We start from the raw sequence: 18,224 nt of genomic DNA on the forward strand, positions 1-18,224 counted from the left end.
CCCCTCTTTTTCTTCTAGATGGAGTCATGCCATTGCCCAGGCTGGAGTGTCATGGCACAAGCTCAGCTCACTGCAGCCTCCGCCTCCCAGGTTCAAGTGATTCTCCTGCCTCAGCCTCCCAGGTAGCTGGGATTACAGGCGCGCACCAGCATGCCCAGCTAACTTTTGTGTTTTTAGTAGAGATGGGGGTTTCACCATGTTGGCCAGGCTGGTCTCAATCTCCTGACTTCATGATCCACCTGCCTTGGCCTCACAAAGTCCTGGGATTACAGGTGTGAGCCACCGCTCCTGGCCTCCCAGTCTTGTCTAATCACAGGCATCCTCTAAGGTGCCTGTTTAAAAAATAATATACTTAACCATGGGGCTTCTGGGAATTCTGATTCAGTGTCAGGCTGAGATAGGTCCAGGTAATGTATCTTTAACAGGAACTATAGGTAATTTTGATCATCAGGCAGATTGGAAAATATTACCAATGCCATTGTGTACCAAGAGGGTTTGAAGGTATTGGAGAAGCAGGAGTAGGCTTAGGAGTAGATCCCAATTTTTTAAATTGATACTTTACTGATTTTCTCTAGTAAAATAATCAGATTGTGGAAGTTATAAAGTTGCTTTACATTCCCTTAATCTGCACAAAAACCAATATTGTATTTTTTTCTTTTAGTTGACAACATTCATATAGTCAGTTCTTTGGCATTATCTATGTTTACATTGGGGAACAAAAGCACCACTGACAGGTATAGATAAAACTATTCTGAATGCATAAGTGGAAGAAAAAATTAGAAGTAACATTAAAAACAGCTTTAAACATAGAATCAGTAACTTCCTTGGGTATGAAAACCCCCCAAAATTTTAAATAACTTTAATCTAAAACTTTAATCCTTAAAGTTTTATAGAAGATCATAAAACTTTCAAGTTGGGAGAGCTCCTGGATAGTCACATATTTATGGATGAAGCAACCACAACTTAGAGAGGCTTGGGGGCTTGCCCACAGTTAGTGGCAGACTTTCAAATCCATGCTGGCCAAGATTCCATAGAACTCTTATGGATTACAGATAAGTACCAGAAAAAAGCAGCTTTTCCAAGGATATACCAGGTTTTAGAAATAAATGTAGTGGCAAGTCATGTTTTCCTTATATTCCCTATTTTGTTTACCTAATTTTTATGTTTTCTTTCATTTTTCCTTGTCCTAATAAAAATGGATATATTTAAAGGAATCCCTTTTAGGAGATTATGTAATTTGAAATATTTTATCTGATCAATGATATGTTAGAAAAATGAACCATAACCTTCCTAGAATAGTGTGTTTAACAAATACTTTCAGAACATGTTGTGCTAAAGAACCCGAGTTTTCTCCACTTTTATTACAAAACTATTTTATGAATGAAGAAAAATGAGCATAGCTAGATGCTTGTACATGAATTCTAAGCAATATAGCAGCATTTCTATGTAAGTAGTAGGAGCTTTGTATTTGAACTTGAATTTAATTATCTTATCTGCAGATTTAATAACTATGATCTTGGACAAGTTATTAAAATCTCAACCTAACTTTTTTTCTTCCCTGTTATACATAATAACTTACCTCATGGATGGTTTTTAATTATTAATTGGGATTCAATGAGAGAATATGTGTAACACAGGTAGCACTGTAGTTTGAACAAAATAGGCAATGAATAAATAATAGCTGTTACTTATTTCCTTGACCCAGTCGTTATTTAGAAGAATATTAATTTCTGAGTGAGTGCTTTATTTCCTTATTCAGTATTTTATTATAATCAGAAATATGATCTGTGTAATTCCTGCCTTTAAGAATTTTAAACTGGCTAGGTGCAGTGGCTCATGCCTGTAATCCTAGCACTTTCGGAGGCTGAGGTGGGAGGATTGGGTGAGGTCAGGAGTTTGAAGCTGCAGTGAGCTAAGGCTGCACCACTGCACGCCATCCTAGGTGACATGGTCAGTTTTTATAACTTTTTGTAGAAACTTAAAAGTTGAAAACAACCCATATTCTTTTTACATTATAAAATTCAGTATCTACCTGTTCTAATATAAATTATTTCAAATGCTTTGTCCTTATTTATTATGCTAGTTGATATTAGTGCACTAAAATTTTCCCATCCATTTTCTTTCCATTTATGTTATATTCTCCAAAGCATCTGCTTTTGTGTTTTGTGGTTGGTTTAGTCATGGTTAAATGTTCAATACTATTATGCATTTACTATTTTTAATGACTTTTTTGCTTAAAAAGTGATACATGCTAATTGTAGAAAATACACAGAAGGAAATAAACCTCTGCACTCTTACTGTGGAATATTATTAAAAGATTTTTATGTGATTAAGAGTAGGGGTTTTAGGGCCAGGCACGGTGGCTCACGCTTGTAATCCCAACACTTTGGGAGGCCGAGACGGGTGGATCACTTGAGGTCAGGAGTTTGAGACCAACCTGACCAATATGGTGAAACCCAGTCTCTACTAAAAAAATACAAAAATTAGCTGGATGTGGTGGCACACACCAGTAGTCCCAGTTTCTCAAGAGACTGAGGCAGGAGAATCCCTTGAATCCGGGAGGTGGTGGTTGCAGTGAGCCGAGATTGTGCCACTGCACTCCAACCTGGGTGACAAATCCAGGTTCCATCTCAAAACAAAAAACAAAGGAGTAGGAGTTTTAGAATTAGATTTGGGTTTGAATTTAGGCTCTACTTATTAGCCTTAGGCAGTATATTAGACTTTCTCATATATTCAGCAAATATTTATTGAACACCTACTGTGTGTGCCAGGCATTTTGCTAGGGGACTGGGGATCCAGTGCTTAGAAAGATTGACATACCTATCTTGGCTTAATTTCCTCATTTGTAAACTGGTATACCTCACAAAGTTGTTAAGAAGCATCAAAGATAATAGTCCTTAGCATTTGCCTGGTATGTGGTAAGAGCTCAGTAAATGATAGCAATCATTATTACTGTGTGTATTCAATATTGATTATATCTTTAATCCAAATGACTTTTTTTACTCAGCTTAAGGTTTTTGCCTTACATTTTATTTTTGGTATTAATGTTATAAACACTTGTTTTGTTTTTCTTTATACTTATCTGTTTGGTTTGGGTTTCTCTTTAAAGTAGTAAATAGTTGATTTACTTTTTAAACAATATAACGTGATTATTAAAGTTATGATTATCAAACATTTCAAACACATACCAGACTGGAGAGAGTAGTGTAATGAACCAACATATTCCCATAACCCAGCCTCAAGGATTATCAAACTCATGGCCAATCTTGTTCCATTTCTGCTTCCTCTTCTCATTCCCCCAACCACCCCCCGATAAACATTTGCATTTATACTTCTTAAAAGATAGACTTTTAAAATTTATAAGGACCTTACTATTGTCACTCATAAAACATCAGTAATTCTTTAATAATATCTAATATCCAGCAAGCCACTTCCTTGTATAATTAGATACTTTAAACTTTACATTTCTTACATTATTACTTTTGGAATGGTTTCTGTCATATTATTTTACATTTTTTATTCTTGTGACGTTGTTTTCTTCTTCCATATAAATTGTTTTGTTTGAGGAGCTTATGAAATATAGAAGAAAGAATTACGGAGCTAAAAAGATCTGGGTTTGAATCCTGCTTCTGCCATTCAGTAATTAACTTTGCTGAGCCTTAGTTTCCTTGACTATAAAATAGGAATAATTATACTTGACTCATGTTGTTAGGGTTGAATGTGATGCCTGCATAAAGTATTATTAATAGTCTCTGCCAATTATTATCTTTAGTGACTTGAACTGTAATATCTATTCTTGGTTACTATATGGTTTTTCAAAACATTCCAAAATTTATATTTACTGGATAATTACTAAAAATAATGGTTTTAAAATATCCTTCTAGGAAAGAGAATTTAGAATCTTGGCTTCTCCCACTACCTCTTTTATTTTGAGTTCACATGAATTTAGCCTGAGGTTACAAATCCTACTTTTAACTTTCTGAAGTGTTTTTTCTTTTATATTGTTTATATACTTATATCTATTATTCTTCATTATTGAACCCTTTTCTTTTAGTGGAATTAACTATTTTACTCAGTTATTTCTAAATGTTAGGTTGGTATCAGTATACTTCATCAGTTCTTTCCTACCTCAATATTCTCTATCTCTTATTCTCTTTTGACGGTCTAGGATGTACCTTTGAACAATTTATTTTTAAAAAAAACTACCAGGATGGTGAAAATTTGACTTTGCAGATCTAAGAATAATTTCCTGTGACCTTTGAACACGAAAAACTAGGATGAGGTATAAAATTCTTAGATCATAACTTTTCCTTTTCAATTCTCTGTAAGTGATTACTTCATTGTCTTCTGGCATTTTATTGTTGCAGAGGAGAAATCTGAGGTCAGTCTGATTTCAGTTCCTTTGAAATAACCTATTTTTTTCTGCTTGTATGCTTGTAGGATTATATCTTTATCCTTGAAATTTAAAAACATTTGCCAGGACATGTCTTGGTGTTGATGATCTCTGTTGAACCTTCTCAGTCTCCAGTCTCAGGTATTTTTTTTTTTTTCAGAACTGGAAAGTTTCCTTACACTTTTGATTGATTAAACTGCCTGTTTTTTTCTTTTTTCTTTAGGAACATCTGCTATTCATAGATTATTTCTATGTCTGTCTTCCATAGTTTTTAAATCTTTTCTTTCTTTCTTTTTTTTTTTTTTTTCATTTACTCAAGTTTGTCCTCTGTGGCATGGATTCCGTTTTCTGCAGTGTCAATTCTAATACTTGCTATTCACAATGTAGATTTAATTTTGGCTACTATGTTTTCATTTCTTTATTCTTATCTCAACATACTCTTATTTCATAAGCAGAATCCCCCTTAGTCGGTAACACTTCAAAAAACATGAGGTGGATCCCAGCCTGAAACTTGGCCACAACCACAGGACCAGGAAAAAAAAAAGTTTCTGAAAGGGTCCTCTTAAACATAAAAATGTAAATATAACCAGAGGTCATTCTTACCCTCATCTAGAAAATAGAACAGTGTTGGGTACTAACAGATCTTAAGTAGCTAGAGGAATAGTAAAGCAGGCATAAGGGCACCTTAACTAGAAATAAACTGATTTTTCTAATTACATGTATTGTTTTTCTCTTTATAAAATTAATACATAATAAGTGCATGTAACTTTGAAAATACAGTACAAAGAAGAAAATCCTATGACCCAGGTAACGACTGATGAGATTTTATATATGTTTTGCCAGTTACATGCACACATGTTGGGAGGAAGGGATGCAAAATTGGGTCATACTATATAGTTTTGTATCCTTTTTCATTTAATATATGGCAAGCATATTTTTTGCATCATTAAATTTTCTTTGAGGCCCTGATTTTAACCATTGCATAGTATTCCTACATATGAATAGATGTATTATGATTTATTTAACCAGTCCCTTTTTGGTCATTTAGATTGTTTTCTATTTTTCAGTATAATGAGTATGATGAATATCACTGTACATAAGTCTTTATGCACATCTCTGATATTTCCTTAGGATAAATGAGGAGCTGATTCTTAATCCTGTCACATTGGTAAGGATTATATACATTCCTTATTAAGAATATAAAGTGCTTGTTTCTTATTGTTTCAATGTGATTGCATAGAAGATTCTTTGGATTCTGAACAATTTGATGGTATCTTAACCACACTTTGAGAGAGGTGTCTAATGCCTCATGCTCAGCACCTTCATGATGGAATTCCTATTGCATAAGCTTTTGGACAGGAAAACCACTGCTGATATCAGGGAGTTTGGAAGGTAGATATACTTGTGGAAACTTGAGGGTGGTGAAAAAAAAAAAAAAGTATGGTCCTTGCTCATTCCTACAACCTGGGTCTCCATATTAATATACTAGGACTCTGGATCTTTTCTTTTCCTCTTCCCTTCCTGTTATTTCAGACTGTTACTGTCTCTGAAGATTCTTCTCTTAATGTCCGTACGTCCATTTCATTTCTAGGTAGGAGAATGTCAGTAGATGGTATACCCTGCTGAGTTCAAGGTAGCATTTTATCAATCACAGATCATCTTTTGGTCCTAGCATACTTATACATGATGATCTCCTGCTGAAATGGAAGTATTTTTTTAACTAATTATATATTTTCAGAGGTATCAGACAGCAGCCTGGAAAAGTACATTGTTGTATCATGCCATCACAACAAAGCAGTCTGCTTAATAAAGTTGCTTAAAATGAAAGTTTTTAAATTAATAAAATATTTTTAACATCAGAATTTTCCTTAAAATATTTAGGAATACTCTAGAGTTCCTGAAACCTTGATTCAGAAATACTGATTTGAATTGTTCTTCCTCTTTAAGCCTGGAAGATGATGTTAGGTGATAATTTTTTACAACATTGAAAGCAATTCCTGCTGAAAGTCAAGGGAACAGTCTCCTTTATCTGATTTGTTCTGATGAGACCCATATTGTAGGTTATTCTAATGTGTGACTTTATACACATTTCAGGCTAACAAAGTAAAGCATGATTAGCATTTCCTAACCTTTTCCAGTATTTCACATCACATTTGCATATATACAATCTGCCAGGCTCTGAAATTTTTTGGCTGGAAGGCATTATGGTGGGATGAGAGAGGATAAATACATTTGCCTCACTTTTAAACTATTTTTTGTCCATACTCATTCTCTAGCTACATTGTATAAAAATATAGCACATACAAAATGATCTCTTCCACCCTGCTTAGTGGAAAATTGACTGTAGTGAATTATGGAACAGGTGTTTCAACACTCTCCTATACTTCTTCATTGCATTACATCTTTAGAAGTTATATGTAGAAATGTAATGTTACACTGTCAATTGAGGCAAAAGAGAGGAAAAGAAATAACATTTACTGAACATACACTCTCTCTTGGTGGATCTTTTTAATTACAACATCCCTGTGAGATAGACATTATGTGCATCTTGTGAGTGAAGAAACTGAGGCTCAAAATGTTAAATAACTTACCCAAGTTCAGGTAACTACACTAGTAACTGACAGAGTTGGGGTTTAAACGTGGTACTGGCCAGCTTTAGAACACATTTTTTCCCACTTGTTTTTTAAAATTAGAGAAATATGTTTTCTTGTTTAACAAGTACTATTCCTTAAACTTAGGAAACAATAGAAAGTAAAATACTGAGTAAGACTGATATACATGTCACCTAATCTCTAATAAAACCAACGGTCATTTTCCAAATGGGAAACTTGACTGCAGAAGTAACTCTATGCTCATTTCTGATAGATAACATTTGAATCCCTGTTTTGATGAAGTGATAGAAAAGTTTCATTTGAATAAAGGTGCTTTTTTTTGGTAGAAAAAGCTTTGTAAAGCTTCACTGGTATGTCGGATAACATTGGCTTGCTGCTTTAAAAATTAAATTGTTCAACATTTTAAATTTTTGCTAAACTCAGGAGGTAGATATTTTTACAAAATGTAGAGCATGAAATACCCTTCAGATTATGTTTCACTCAATTTTTTTCTTAGGTTGCTTTGTTAGTGTATACTATACTATTAACTGGGTGAGTGGTTGAGAAAAGAAAGTTTATTGTAAAATTTGAGATGACGTGAAGCTGAAAATAGTGAACAGGCTGATCGACAGATTTGGAATCTAATGTATAGAGATTGTAGCAATGGATGGGAGCTGGAAAAAGGTGAATCAAAAATTTTAAATAAAGTTTTATTCGTGGAACTAAGAGTAACAACAGGTATGAATAGAGGATGCAGGGTGTGGTTGCAGTGCAAGAAGACAAGGATTTAATCAGAAAACTTGATATGTCAGCATTGTGTTGAGGGCATTCCAAAAATAATGCATATGTGAATTGCGTTAACATAAGTTTATTTTCTAGGACAAGGGAGGTAATATGACCTTTACTCTGCATTGGTCGTTTGAGGGTTGAAATGTTAATTACATGCAATTCCATATACCACCCTTTAAGATGAATTGGAGTGTGCTCAGAGAAGAAGATGGTAATGAGTCTTATCTATCTTAAAGAAATGTTTGAAGGAACTTATCTAGAAAAGACAAGACTCAGGGTGGATTAGAGTCATAGCTGTAGATTTACTTCCTGTGACTTTGCAGATAGAGTACAGGCAAGTTAGTCATCATTTATTAGTAATCCTCTTAAAGAGAATTCACAGCTGAGGAAAGTTGCTATATAATGAAAATTTTCATGTAGCAGGCAGTACTTTTTCAGAGATATTATAGTGCCTAGTGAGGTAGTACATTCTTGTCCTGGTAGTACTTAAGCGTAAGTAAGAACAGAGTAGAAAGAATTGAAACATGTAGTAGGAACAGAAGACTTTTGAGATGCCTTACCAATTCAAAGATTTTTTAAATTCCAAGATCAGAAGGACTTTACGGAGTATTTTATCCTCATGAGGCTACCTCACCTTAGTAATAATGTGCATTGGTACAGCTCTTCAACATTTGTAAAGTTCTTTCTTCTGAATTATCTCGTTTTTGAGCCTGGTAATAATCCTTTGGGTAGACAGGACAAGTATCCTCATTTTGAACAGGTAAAGTAATAGGCTAAGAGAAAGTCTGAATTGCCTCAAATCATAAACCTTATAAGCAGCAGCCTAGGGCTCTGTCCTTGGTCTGCGAATTCCAAGTTTAGTGCTGTTTCTCCTGTACCAGTTTTCTTTAAAAGTAAGTTAAAAGTTGTGATACTTGCTTTGCATACATTAAAAATTGCAAGGAACAGATGGTTCTTAAATTTTATTCCTATGAAAAACATACGTGTAGCTCAAGTTAGACTGAGGGTTCTAAACGCCACACAATGGGGAGTCATGGGGGCAAGTCTGTGTTACAGAAAGATAACTGTTTACAATTAATGAAAAACTCTGGTTTGGGCTGCTAGATGAATGATGGTGCCATTCATTAATATGGCAAATATAGGAGAGGGAACAGATTGGTGGGCCAGAGGTGAGGTAATTGAATTTTGGACGTAAGAAAACTAGCTGACAGTGATTGTTTACTAAGTGCCAGACACTGTGGTTAGGGTTTTATATCATTTAACTAATTTAGTCTTTACTACAACCCTCTGAAGATAAGACTTTTCAGTCTTCATTTTCCATATGAAGAAACTGAAAAGCTTAGATTGTTTAAAGAACCTGTCCAAGGCTTCATAATTAATAAGGTAAGAATATGAATTTGAATCTCTGTGTCTGCAAACAGAGCCACAGTTGTTAGGACCTAGTTCTTTGGTACATTTGGATAAGAACAACCAGTAGTCAGTTGAATAAATGGTTGTCACTTTGAGGAAAAATAAATATTCTGGAGATACACGAGTGTCTTTATACCAAAGAAATGGGCAGTGTTATAGCCTTTGAACATACCTTAGGAAAATAAAGATTTTATACTTGCCTCCCTACCTTTTCCTGAATTTTGGCACTGTTTCTGTGCTTCATAGTATTACATAGGCATTCCCTAATCTAGGAACATCTTCTATGAGTGGTGAAAATGAAAGGTGCTCTTTATATAAGGTCAACAGACCTTCTAGGATAGGGGCTATGTTTTATTAACTTTTATCTTGAGCTCAGTGCCTAGAACATAGCTTGAATGAAATGAGATGAATGAATGGATGGATGGTAATAGGGATGAGAAGAACAAAGAGGGGAGTTCATATTTAGAGCAGCTGCCTCATGTGAAGTATGAGGTGATAGGTGGGCTGCCTTTTATTTCCCAGGTGATAATGCTCCAAAGATGGTTAGCTTAGATCCTTGTATACTTGTTGAATTAATAATCATGGCTACTCCTTTTTCCAGTGAGGGAATGAGAGAAGAAACTGTGTGTTCCTGACTTCTGTTTTTGTGGTTTTTAGAAGTTACACAAATAATACATATTCATTGTAGACACATTAGAATATTCAGATAAGCAAAAATAAACAATTTAAATTGTCTAAAATTCTACCACCCAGAGATAACCACTGTTAACATTTTGGTGTATATCCTTCCAGAGTTTTTCCCATAAAAATATATACATTGAAACATGTATATATTTATTTAAAATGGGATCATTACAATCCATATTGTTTTGTAAACTGCTTTTTCACTTATTACATGTGACTGTCTTTCTGTGTCAATGAATTTACATCTTTATCATTTTAATGACTGCATAGTATTCCATTATAAGGGTGTACCATAATATATTTAGTTAGTTCTCTATTGTTAGGAATTTAGGTTTTCAATTTGAAGTTCTTTTTGGAATAAAAGTTATGGTGAGCATTCTTGTATGTACATCTTTGTACACTTGTCTACTTTTTTAAAAAAAGTAGAATCGAGACATTTCAAAATTTTATGTGTGGTATTTTGGTTTTTTTAAAATACAGACTCAGATTGCCTTCCTGAAAGGTTGTGCTGATTCATACTTTCTCCAGCAGTATGTCCAGAGTGCTCTGTCCCCCATACCCTCGTTAACACTGAGTGGTTTTTTGTTTTTGTTTTTGTTTTGTAAATCATTACCAATTTGAAAGGCAAAAGGTGTCTTTGGGTTAAATGCATTTCTTTGATGAGTACTAAGGCTGAACTCTTTTTTCCCTTATTGCTCATTTCTGTTGAGGTTCATCGTTTTTTCTTACAGGTTTGTAAAACAAAGCTCTTTATGTATTGAGGATACCGACCCTTTGTTATATGTTGCCTTTTTTTTTGTAATCAGTTTGTCTTTTATCTTTTTTTGTGTCTGGCAGAAGTTTTAAACTTTTATAGATTCAAGTGTCACTTTTTTCTTTATGATTTCAACCCTCCTTACCCCATGAGTATTGTTCACCTATATTCTAATAGTTGTATAATTTTATTTTTTCACATCTAAATGTTTAATCCATCTGGCATTTATTTTGATGTAGAGATTGGGCTTAATTTTCTCTTAAGTAATTAATCAGTTCCCTTGATTAATTATGAATGGAGTTGGAATTTAGAATGTGTTTTGCCATACACTGTTGTAAATAATGTTTGGTGAGGCTTAAATGAGACCATTTGTAATGCATTTAACTATTAAACTCAAGGGCTCACATGGAAAGGTAATAATCATTTATTATATTATTTCCATGAAAAAATGTTTTTATAGTTTCAAATAATTAACTTTTGAAGCACATCCTGTTGCAAATTTAGCAACTGCATACTTATATGGTGGTTCTACTTCATTAGAGCCCTTTAGGGGTGAAAATCTTCCTCAGTTTTTGTTTTTGTCTGCCTTCATTTAACTTTAACTGATGTGAGGTCTGTTTTGGTAACTTTCTGCTTGCTGTGCTTTTCACAGAATGGACAGCAAATTATGGATGAACCTATGGGAGAGGAGGAGATTAACCCACAAACTGTAAGTAAAATATTCTGTCACAAAGGGTATAGATAAATGAAATACTGTAAAATTATTCTTATTTTTCAACTGAACAGAGTAATCATTTTACAGTATAAGAAACTTGTCGATCCTTTCACATTAACTTTACCAGACTACATTAATGAGTATGCCAGGGACCTTTCTAAAAAGTGTACAATAAGAGTAATTTTAAGAGAATGATAAAACAGATTGCTTTATATTGTTGAAAGTTTTTCATTAGTGCCTAAAGCTTATGTTTTTTTGTTTCTTGGGGATTTTTTGAGATGGAATTTTGCTCTTGTCACCCAGGCTGGAGTGCAGTGGCGCTATCTCAGCTCACTGCAACCTCAGCCTTCCGGGCTCACGGGATTCTTCTGTCTCAGCCTCCTGAGTAGCTGGAATTACAGGTGCTCACCACCACACCTGGCTAATTTTTGAATTTTTGTAATTTTAGTAGAGATGGGGTTTCACCAAGTTGGCCAGGCTGGTCTCGAACTCCTGACCTCAGGTGATCTGCCCACCTCAGCCTCCCAAAGTGCTATGATTACAGGTGTGAGCCACTGCACCTGGCCTAAAGCTTATGTTTTTAAATAATCAAATTGACCGTAAATTTGTTAAGGACAGAAATATAAAGGTCATACTTTACAGATATGTTTAACATAGAAAGTGGACATTCACCATTTCCTCATCTGTTTTTTTGTTGTTGTCCACTCCTGAATCCCCAGTAACTAAACCAATGTGCCTGGCACATAATGGACACTCATTAAATGTTACATAAATGAATTAATAAATTGTTCCCTACTACCACACACAGAATAGCCATTGTCAGCAGCTAAGTTACAGTCGTCTTGATATTTTGTATATAAGGTAATTATTATTTATGTTTACAAAATACATACTCTGCAACTTGTTCTTTTTACTTAACATGTCTTGAACATCTTTGTATGACAATACATATAGAACTACCTCTTCTTTGTTTTTTTTGTTTTGGGGGGTTTTTTGAGACAAGGTCTCTCTCCTTGTCACCCAAGCTAGAGTGCAGTGGTAGAGTTATGACTCACTGTAACCTCAAACTCCTGGGCTCAAGCAACACTCCCACCTCAGCCTTCTTAGTAGCTAGGACTACAGGCACATGCCACCACGCCCAGCTAATTTTTTTTTTTTAATGTTTGTGGGTTTTTTTTTTTAACAGATGGGGCCTTGCTATGTTGCCCAGGCTGGTCTTGAACTCCTGGCTTCAGGCAATCCTCCTGCCTCAGCCTCCCAAAGCATTGGGATTACAGGTGTTACCCGCCATGCCCAGCCAGATCGACCTCTTTTTAAAGTGGTTACACAGTTACAGTATTCTATTTTATGAATATCCTATATTTAATGTAATTTTCCCCTATTTATTTTTGTGAATTTTTGTTTCAGTAAGATATAGTCTTAGAAAAGGATGTTCTGAAACCAAGGGTATAAACATTTAAATCTCAATAGACATTTATCAAATTTTCCTTCAGAATTTCAGTATATGAGAATACCTGTTTGAGTATTGCCTACTCAATACTAGGTATTATCAGAAAATATTTTTAATTTGAGTGACTCTAGAAAAATAATACTTGCCCTTTTTTTCTTTTTCTTTTTTTGAGACAGAGTCTCACTCTGCTGCTCAGACTGGAGTGCAGTGGTGTGATCTCAGCTCACTGCAACTTCCGACTCCCAGGTTCAAGCCATTCTCCTGCCTCAGCCTCCCGAGTAGCTGGGATTACAGGCAACCGCCACCACGCCTGACTAATTTTTGCAATTTTAGTAGAGATGGGTTGCACAGTGTTGGCCAAGCTGGCCTCGAACTCCTGACCTCAAGTGATCCACCCATCTTGACCTCCCAAAGTGCTGGGATTACAGGCATGAGCCACCATGCCTGGCTGACTTTCCAATTTTAATTTGCATCTCATTTGATTACTAGTGAGATTGAGTATCCATACATTACTGGCCTTTGTTATTTTATGTTTTGCTCAGTTTTATTTGTAGTTACTTGTTGTCTCCTTATTGGTCTGTACAATCTCTGTATATATTCTGGATATTAACTCTATGTCTATTATATATCTTGTAATATGTTTTTTTAAACATTGATTATGTGTCTTTCATTGTAGTATGTACAGAAGTTTGTTTTGTTTTGTTTTGTTTTTTTGAGAAGGAGTCTTGCTCTGTTGTCCAGGCTGGAGTGCAGTGGCATTACCTCGGCTCACTGCAACCTCTGCCTTCTGGGTTCAAGCAATTCTCCTGCCTCAGCCTCCTGAGTAGCTGGGATTATAGGCACGCGCCACCACACCTGGCTAATTTTTGTATTTGTGGTAGAGACGGGGCTTCACCACATTGGTCAGGCTGATCTCAAACTCCTGACCTTGTGATCTGCTTGCCTCAGCCTCCCAAAGTGCTGGGATTACAGGCGTGAGCCACCGCACCCGGACAGAAGTTTTCATTTTTTTTTTTTTTTCTGGTTGTTGAGACAGAATCTCGCTCTGTTGCCCAGGCTGGAGTGCAGTGGCTGGATCTCAGCTCACTGCAAGCTCCGCCTCCCGGGTTTACGCCATTCTCCTGCCTCAGCCTCCCAAGTAGCTGGGACTACAGGCGCCCGCCACCTCACCCGGCTAGTTTTTTCGTGTTTTTTTAGTAGAGACGGGGTTTCACTGTGTTAGCCAGGATGGTCTCGATCTCCTGACCTCGTGATCTGCCCGTCTCGGCCTCCCAAAGTGCTGGGATTACAGGCGTGAGCCACTGCGCCCAGCCCAGAAGTTTTCATTTTTAAATGGTCACATCTGGCTTCTGGGTTTCATGCTTTGGTTAGAAAATCCTTCCCTACACTAAGGTTATAAAAATAATCCTTTTACATTTTGATCTTTTATAGTTTTTTGGTGTTTTTTGTTTTGTTTTACATTTAGATCTGTGATCCACCTGGAATTTAGTACCTGGTATGAAGTAGAAATCTAACTTCTCTTTCCAGATAAATAGCCTGTTGTCCTAACCTCTATTTATTGAATAAATAAAATCTATTCTTTCCTACTCATTTGAGATACCTCTTTTATCACGTATAAAATTGCCTTATATTCCTTGTATCAGTTTCCTGCTTTGCCATAAAAAATTACCACAAACTGGGTGGTTTAAAACAACAGATGGCTCTCGGGGAGGTTCCTTCCTTGCCTATTCCAGCTTCTGGTGTTTGCCAGCAGTCCTTGGCATTCCATGGCTTGTAGATACATCATTCCACTCTCTGCCTCGGGCATCAGATGATCTCCCTGTTTGTGTCTGTGTCCAAATTTCCCTCTTCTCATAAGAGCACTAGTCATTGGATTGGGACCATCGCACTCCAATATGACTTCATCTTAATTACATCTGCAAAGACACTGGTTTCAAATAAGGTCACATTTACCGTTACTGGGGATTACTTGAACATACCTTTTTGGAGGGCACAATTCAACCCACAACCCCCCTGAATATTTTTACTTTACATACTTTTTCAATTACTGTCATTTTATTATATGTTTTTGTTAATGTGGTAAAGCAAACCTTCCCACCTTTTTACTTCTGTAAAAAGTCTTATATGTAGTCTTATAAATATAGTCCTACATTTAATCTTCCAGATAAACTTTACAATCAGTTCATCAAGTACTTCTGAAAAATTTATTGGGATTTTTATGGGAATTGCCTTAAATGTACAGATTAACATGAAAAATTACTTTAACAATATTGAGTCTTCACATTCAGGAACATTCATTTTTTCTGATTTTCTTTTACATTCTTTATCAAAATTTTATGGTTTCTTGGCTGGGCGTGGGGGCTTATGCCTGTAATCCCAGCACTTTAGGAGGCTGAGGCAAGAGGTTTGCTTGAACCCAGGAGTTCGAGACCACCCTGGGCAGCATAGCGAGTCCCTGTCTCTACTACAAATTTAAAAATAAGCCAAGCATGGTGGCATGTGCTGTGGTCCCAGCTACTTGGGAGGCTGAGGCAGAGCATCACTTGAACCCAGAAGTGTAAGGCTAAGGCTGCAGTGAGCTATGATCATGCCACTGCACTCCAGCCTGGGCAACAGAGTGAGACCCTGTCTGAAAAAAAAAGTTAAGTTTTTTACATATAGTTCTTGTACATTTGTTAAAGTAAGTTATGGGTATTTTATAGTTTTATAGTCTTTGTTATGTAGTAAGTGGCATTTTTTTTCTGGTATGTTTTCCATCTGGTTATTGCATGTATATATTTAAAATGTTAGGTGTTTTTGTATGTTTTTAGCATCTTAGGAGTGTTAACTTTTCAGAAATCAAACAAATTGTCATGAACATTATGTCAGTTGTGGAAGAATAAGATCACTTTAACCTTCTGCTTGAAACACCTTCATAGTTTTATGGTTCCTTTAAACAAAAGCCCAACCTTCATAACATGACCTACCAGGCCCTGCATAATAAGGCTTTGCATACTTCTCTCCACATCCTCTCCAGCCGCACACCTCTACTCTCTACTGAAAGTCCAGTCACTCAAATGTATCAGCTTCTCTTTTGCTTACGGGCTTTCAAAGGCAATGTTCCTTCTCCCAGAATTCTTTTCCCTTAGCACCATTCCCACTACTTAATATCTGGTCATCTTTGTTTAGATATCATTTCAACTGTGATGTCTTCCCAATACAACTACCACTTCCACTTTCACCTTGAGTTAAGTGTTTTTCCTTTTTGCTGCCACAGGAGCCTATGCATACCCTAAATGGCAACACCATACCAGATTCCATTGCTTATTTGCTTGGTCTGTATTCCCTACTAAACTGTGAGTTGAATGAGGCAGTGACCAAGTCTGACTTATTCCTTGTTTTATGTCTGTGCCTAGTACCCAGTTGGTGTTCAGTAAGTATTTGTAGATTAAAGGGATGAATGGATTAAGTTTTAGCTAGCATAGGGACCCAGGCATGGGGCCTAGTGCCCAGAGCTACCTTCAGATTCCTACCCTCTCCAAAACCATTTGAGGTAATTTACTTCATTTGTCTATAGTATATATATTTACATGTAAGTGAATGTAAAAACAATCAGAAGGAAAACCTCCAAATTTTTTTATTCTCTGTAGTCTAAAAGCATTTTCCATTGTGATGTTATATGGTTTGTACTTTCTCCTACTCATGGCTTTAGTGGCATTTACATCTGCAAGAACCTGCATTCTAGAGACAGGTCAGAAAGATGGAGGACTAAGATACTACCTGCAATGCAGATGAGGCTATTGAGCAAATCATTCCAGATTATACAAATTAGGCTTAGGTGTCAGATCAAAGCCTGGTATTTAATATTTATTAAATGATATTAAATCCAAAAGATTGTCAAAATATTTATTAACCTTATAATTTAAAATTGTATTTGCGTTTTATATATAATTAGAAGTTTTCCTTTTGTCAACTAATAATTTACATAGGGAATGTTGAGATGTTGTATATTATCTATTTGATGTGTTACAAATTACTCCAAACTTAGTGGCTTAGAACTACACACATTTATTATCTCCCAGTTTCTGTGGACCAGCAATTTGGGCAGAGCTTAGCCACATCTTTTGGTTCAGAGGCTCTCTCAGACTTGAAATTAAGGTGTGGACCAGGGGTAGAGTTTCATCTGAAACTTGACTAGAGAAGGATCTGCTTCTAAGCTCACATGGTTGCTGGCCCAGATTCCTGGTCCACCAAAACTGTGAGATAATAAATGTATGTATGGAGGCCATCAGCTGGTAGGCTTTCTTGCAGTTTCATTGGCCCCTTTTCCGTGGGCTAGAATGCGGAATGTAATGATAAGCCACTTTTGACTAGGACAAGACAGTAGAGAAGATGGATAATATGAGAAGAAATCTGGGTCCCTTAATGACCTAGTGATCTAGTGACACCTCTTCACCCAAAAGTATGCTCGTAACCTATGGACTGTGAGAGAGAAAAAAAAAAGGCACTTACTTTGTTTGAGTTGTCGCATTTGGGGATCTTTTTCTTACAGTAGCTTAGTCCATATTCTAACTGCATCTAGTCATTCATTAACAAAGTAGTTCATGAATGTCTATTAGGTGCCAAGTACTCTGCTACATTCGTTGTTACAGAAGCATATAAGGGAAACTGGCAGCTTTAAAAATGGCAAAATAAAGTTGTTTTTGTCCTCTTCTCTGGGAAATTACCAATCAAAACAACAAGGAGAATAAGAAATCAGAATTTTGGTCTTTGAAATCAGAAGATATCTGTAACTTCAACCACAAGATATAAATATGAAAAGCAGATAGAAGAGTGGTAACCAGATGAAATTATTAGAGCATAAGTGATTTTAGAGGAATATCCTAATGGTGAGCAAGTCTTATTCAAGGCCCCCAGAGCCTCAGAAGAGCTCAAAAATGGGGTCACCGGGTACTGTGGAACGTGGATGTATGGCATGGGGCTGAAAACAGAGATTGGTTGAATATTGATATAAAGAGTTTCTAGATCCTCTCTCCTCTGGAGACAGAAGGTATTTCACAGAGAAAACCAGAGAAGCTGTATATTTGATCACCTCGGACACAGGAAGAAGTAGGGTAAGGCACTGGGCTGGAAACAGAGAGGTCAAGTGAAAACCTATTACTGAATGGTGACCTGGTCCCATTCCAACCACTAGGACCGTATCCTCCAGGAAGGAGGATGGGCGTTGTGACTGAAGAAATGTAAGATACTGTCCTTTGGGAGATCTTTAGTGTAAAGGCTGCCTAGTTGGCCAGTTAACCTATAAGAAAGCCTCCCCAGGTGACAAGCCACATAACTGCCAGGCCACTTCTTAGTGCCTCACTCTCAAATATTTATGGAAAGCCAAATATCACCAGTTATGTGAGGAAGTCTTCCAGTATAAAATAATGAGATCTTGGAGGAACAAACAATGCAGGGAA

At 36.2% G+C, this 18,224-nt stretch overlaps 1 protein-coding gene across 3 annotated transcripts in view; it reads left to right on the top strand.

Moving 5' to 3' along the window:
• Positions 1-18,224, top strand: part of RPS6KA3 (ribosomal protein S6 kinase, 90kDa, polypeptide 3) — a 118,626-nt gene that overhangs the window by 21,081 nt on the left and 79,321 nt on the right. Inside the window, exons 2-4 of one of the 3 annotated variants that reach the window (XM_011940184.1) lie at positions 4,441-4,534; positions 5,525-5,561; positions 11,274-11,330. In XM_011940184.1, the coding sequence (XP_011795574.1) occupies positions 11,289-11,330 (42 nt within the window). In that variant the 5' untranslated portion in view covers positions 4,441-4,534; positions 5,525-5,561; positions 11,274-11,288. Of the gene's footprint in view, positions 1-4,440; positions 4,535-5,460; positions 5,562-11,273; positions 11,331-18,224 lie in introns of all 3 variants that reach the window. The other 2 variants (XM_011940182.1, XM_011940183.1) reach the window with 2 other exon arrangements.

This window comes from Colobus angolensis, unplaced genomic scaffold (genome assembly GCF_000951035.1).
Source record: "Colobus angolensis palliatus isolate OR3802 unplaced genomic scaffold, Cang.pa_1.0 Scaffold188, whole genome shotgun sequence".
NCBI classification, from domain to species: Eukaryota; Metazoa; Chordata; class Mammalia; order Primates; family Cercopithecidae; genus Colobus; species Colobus angolensis.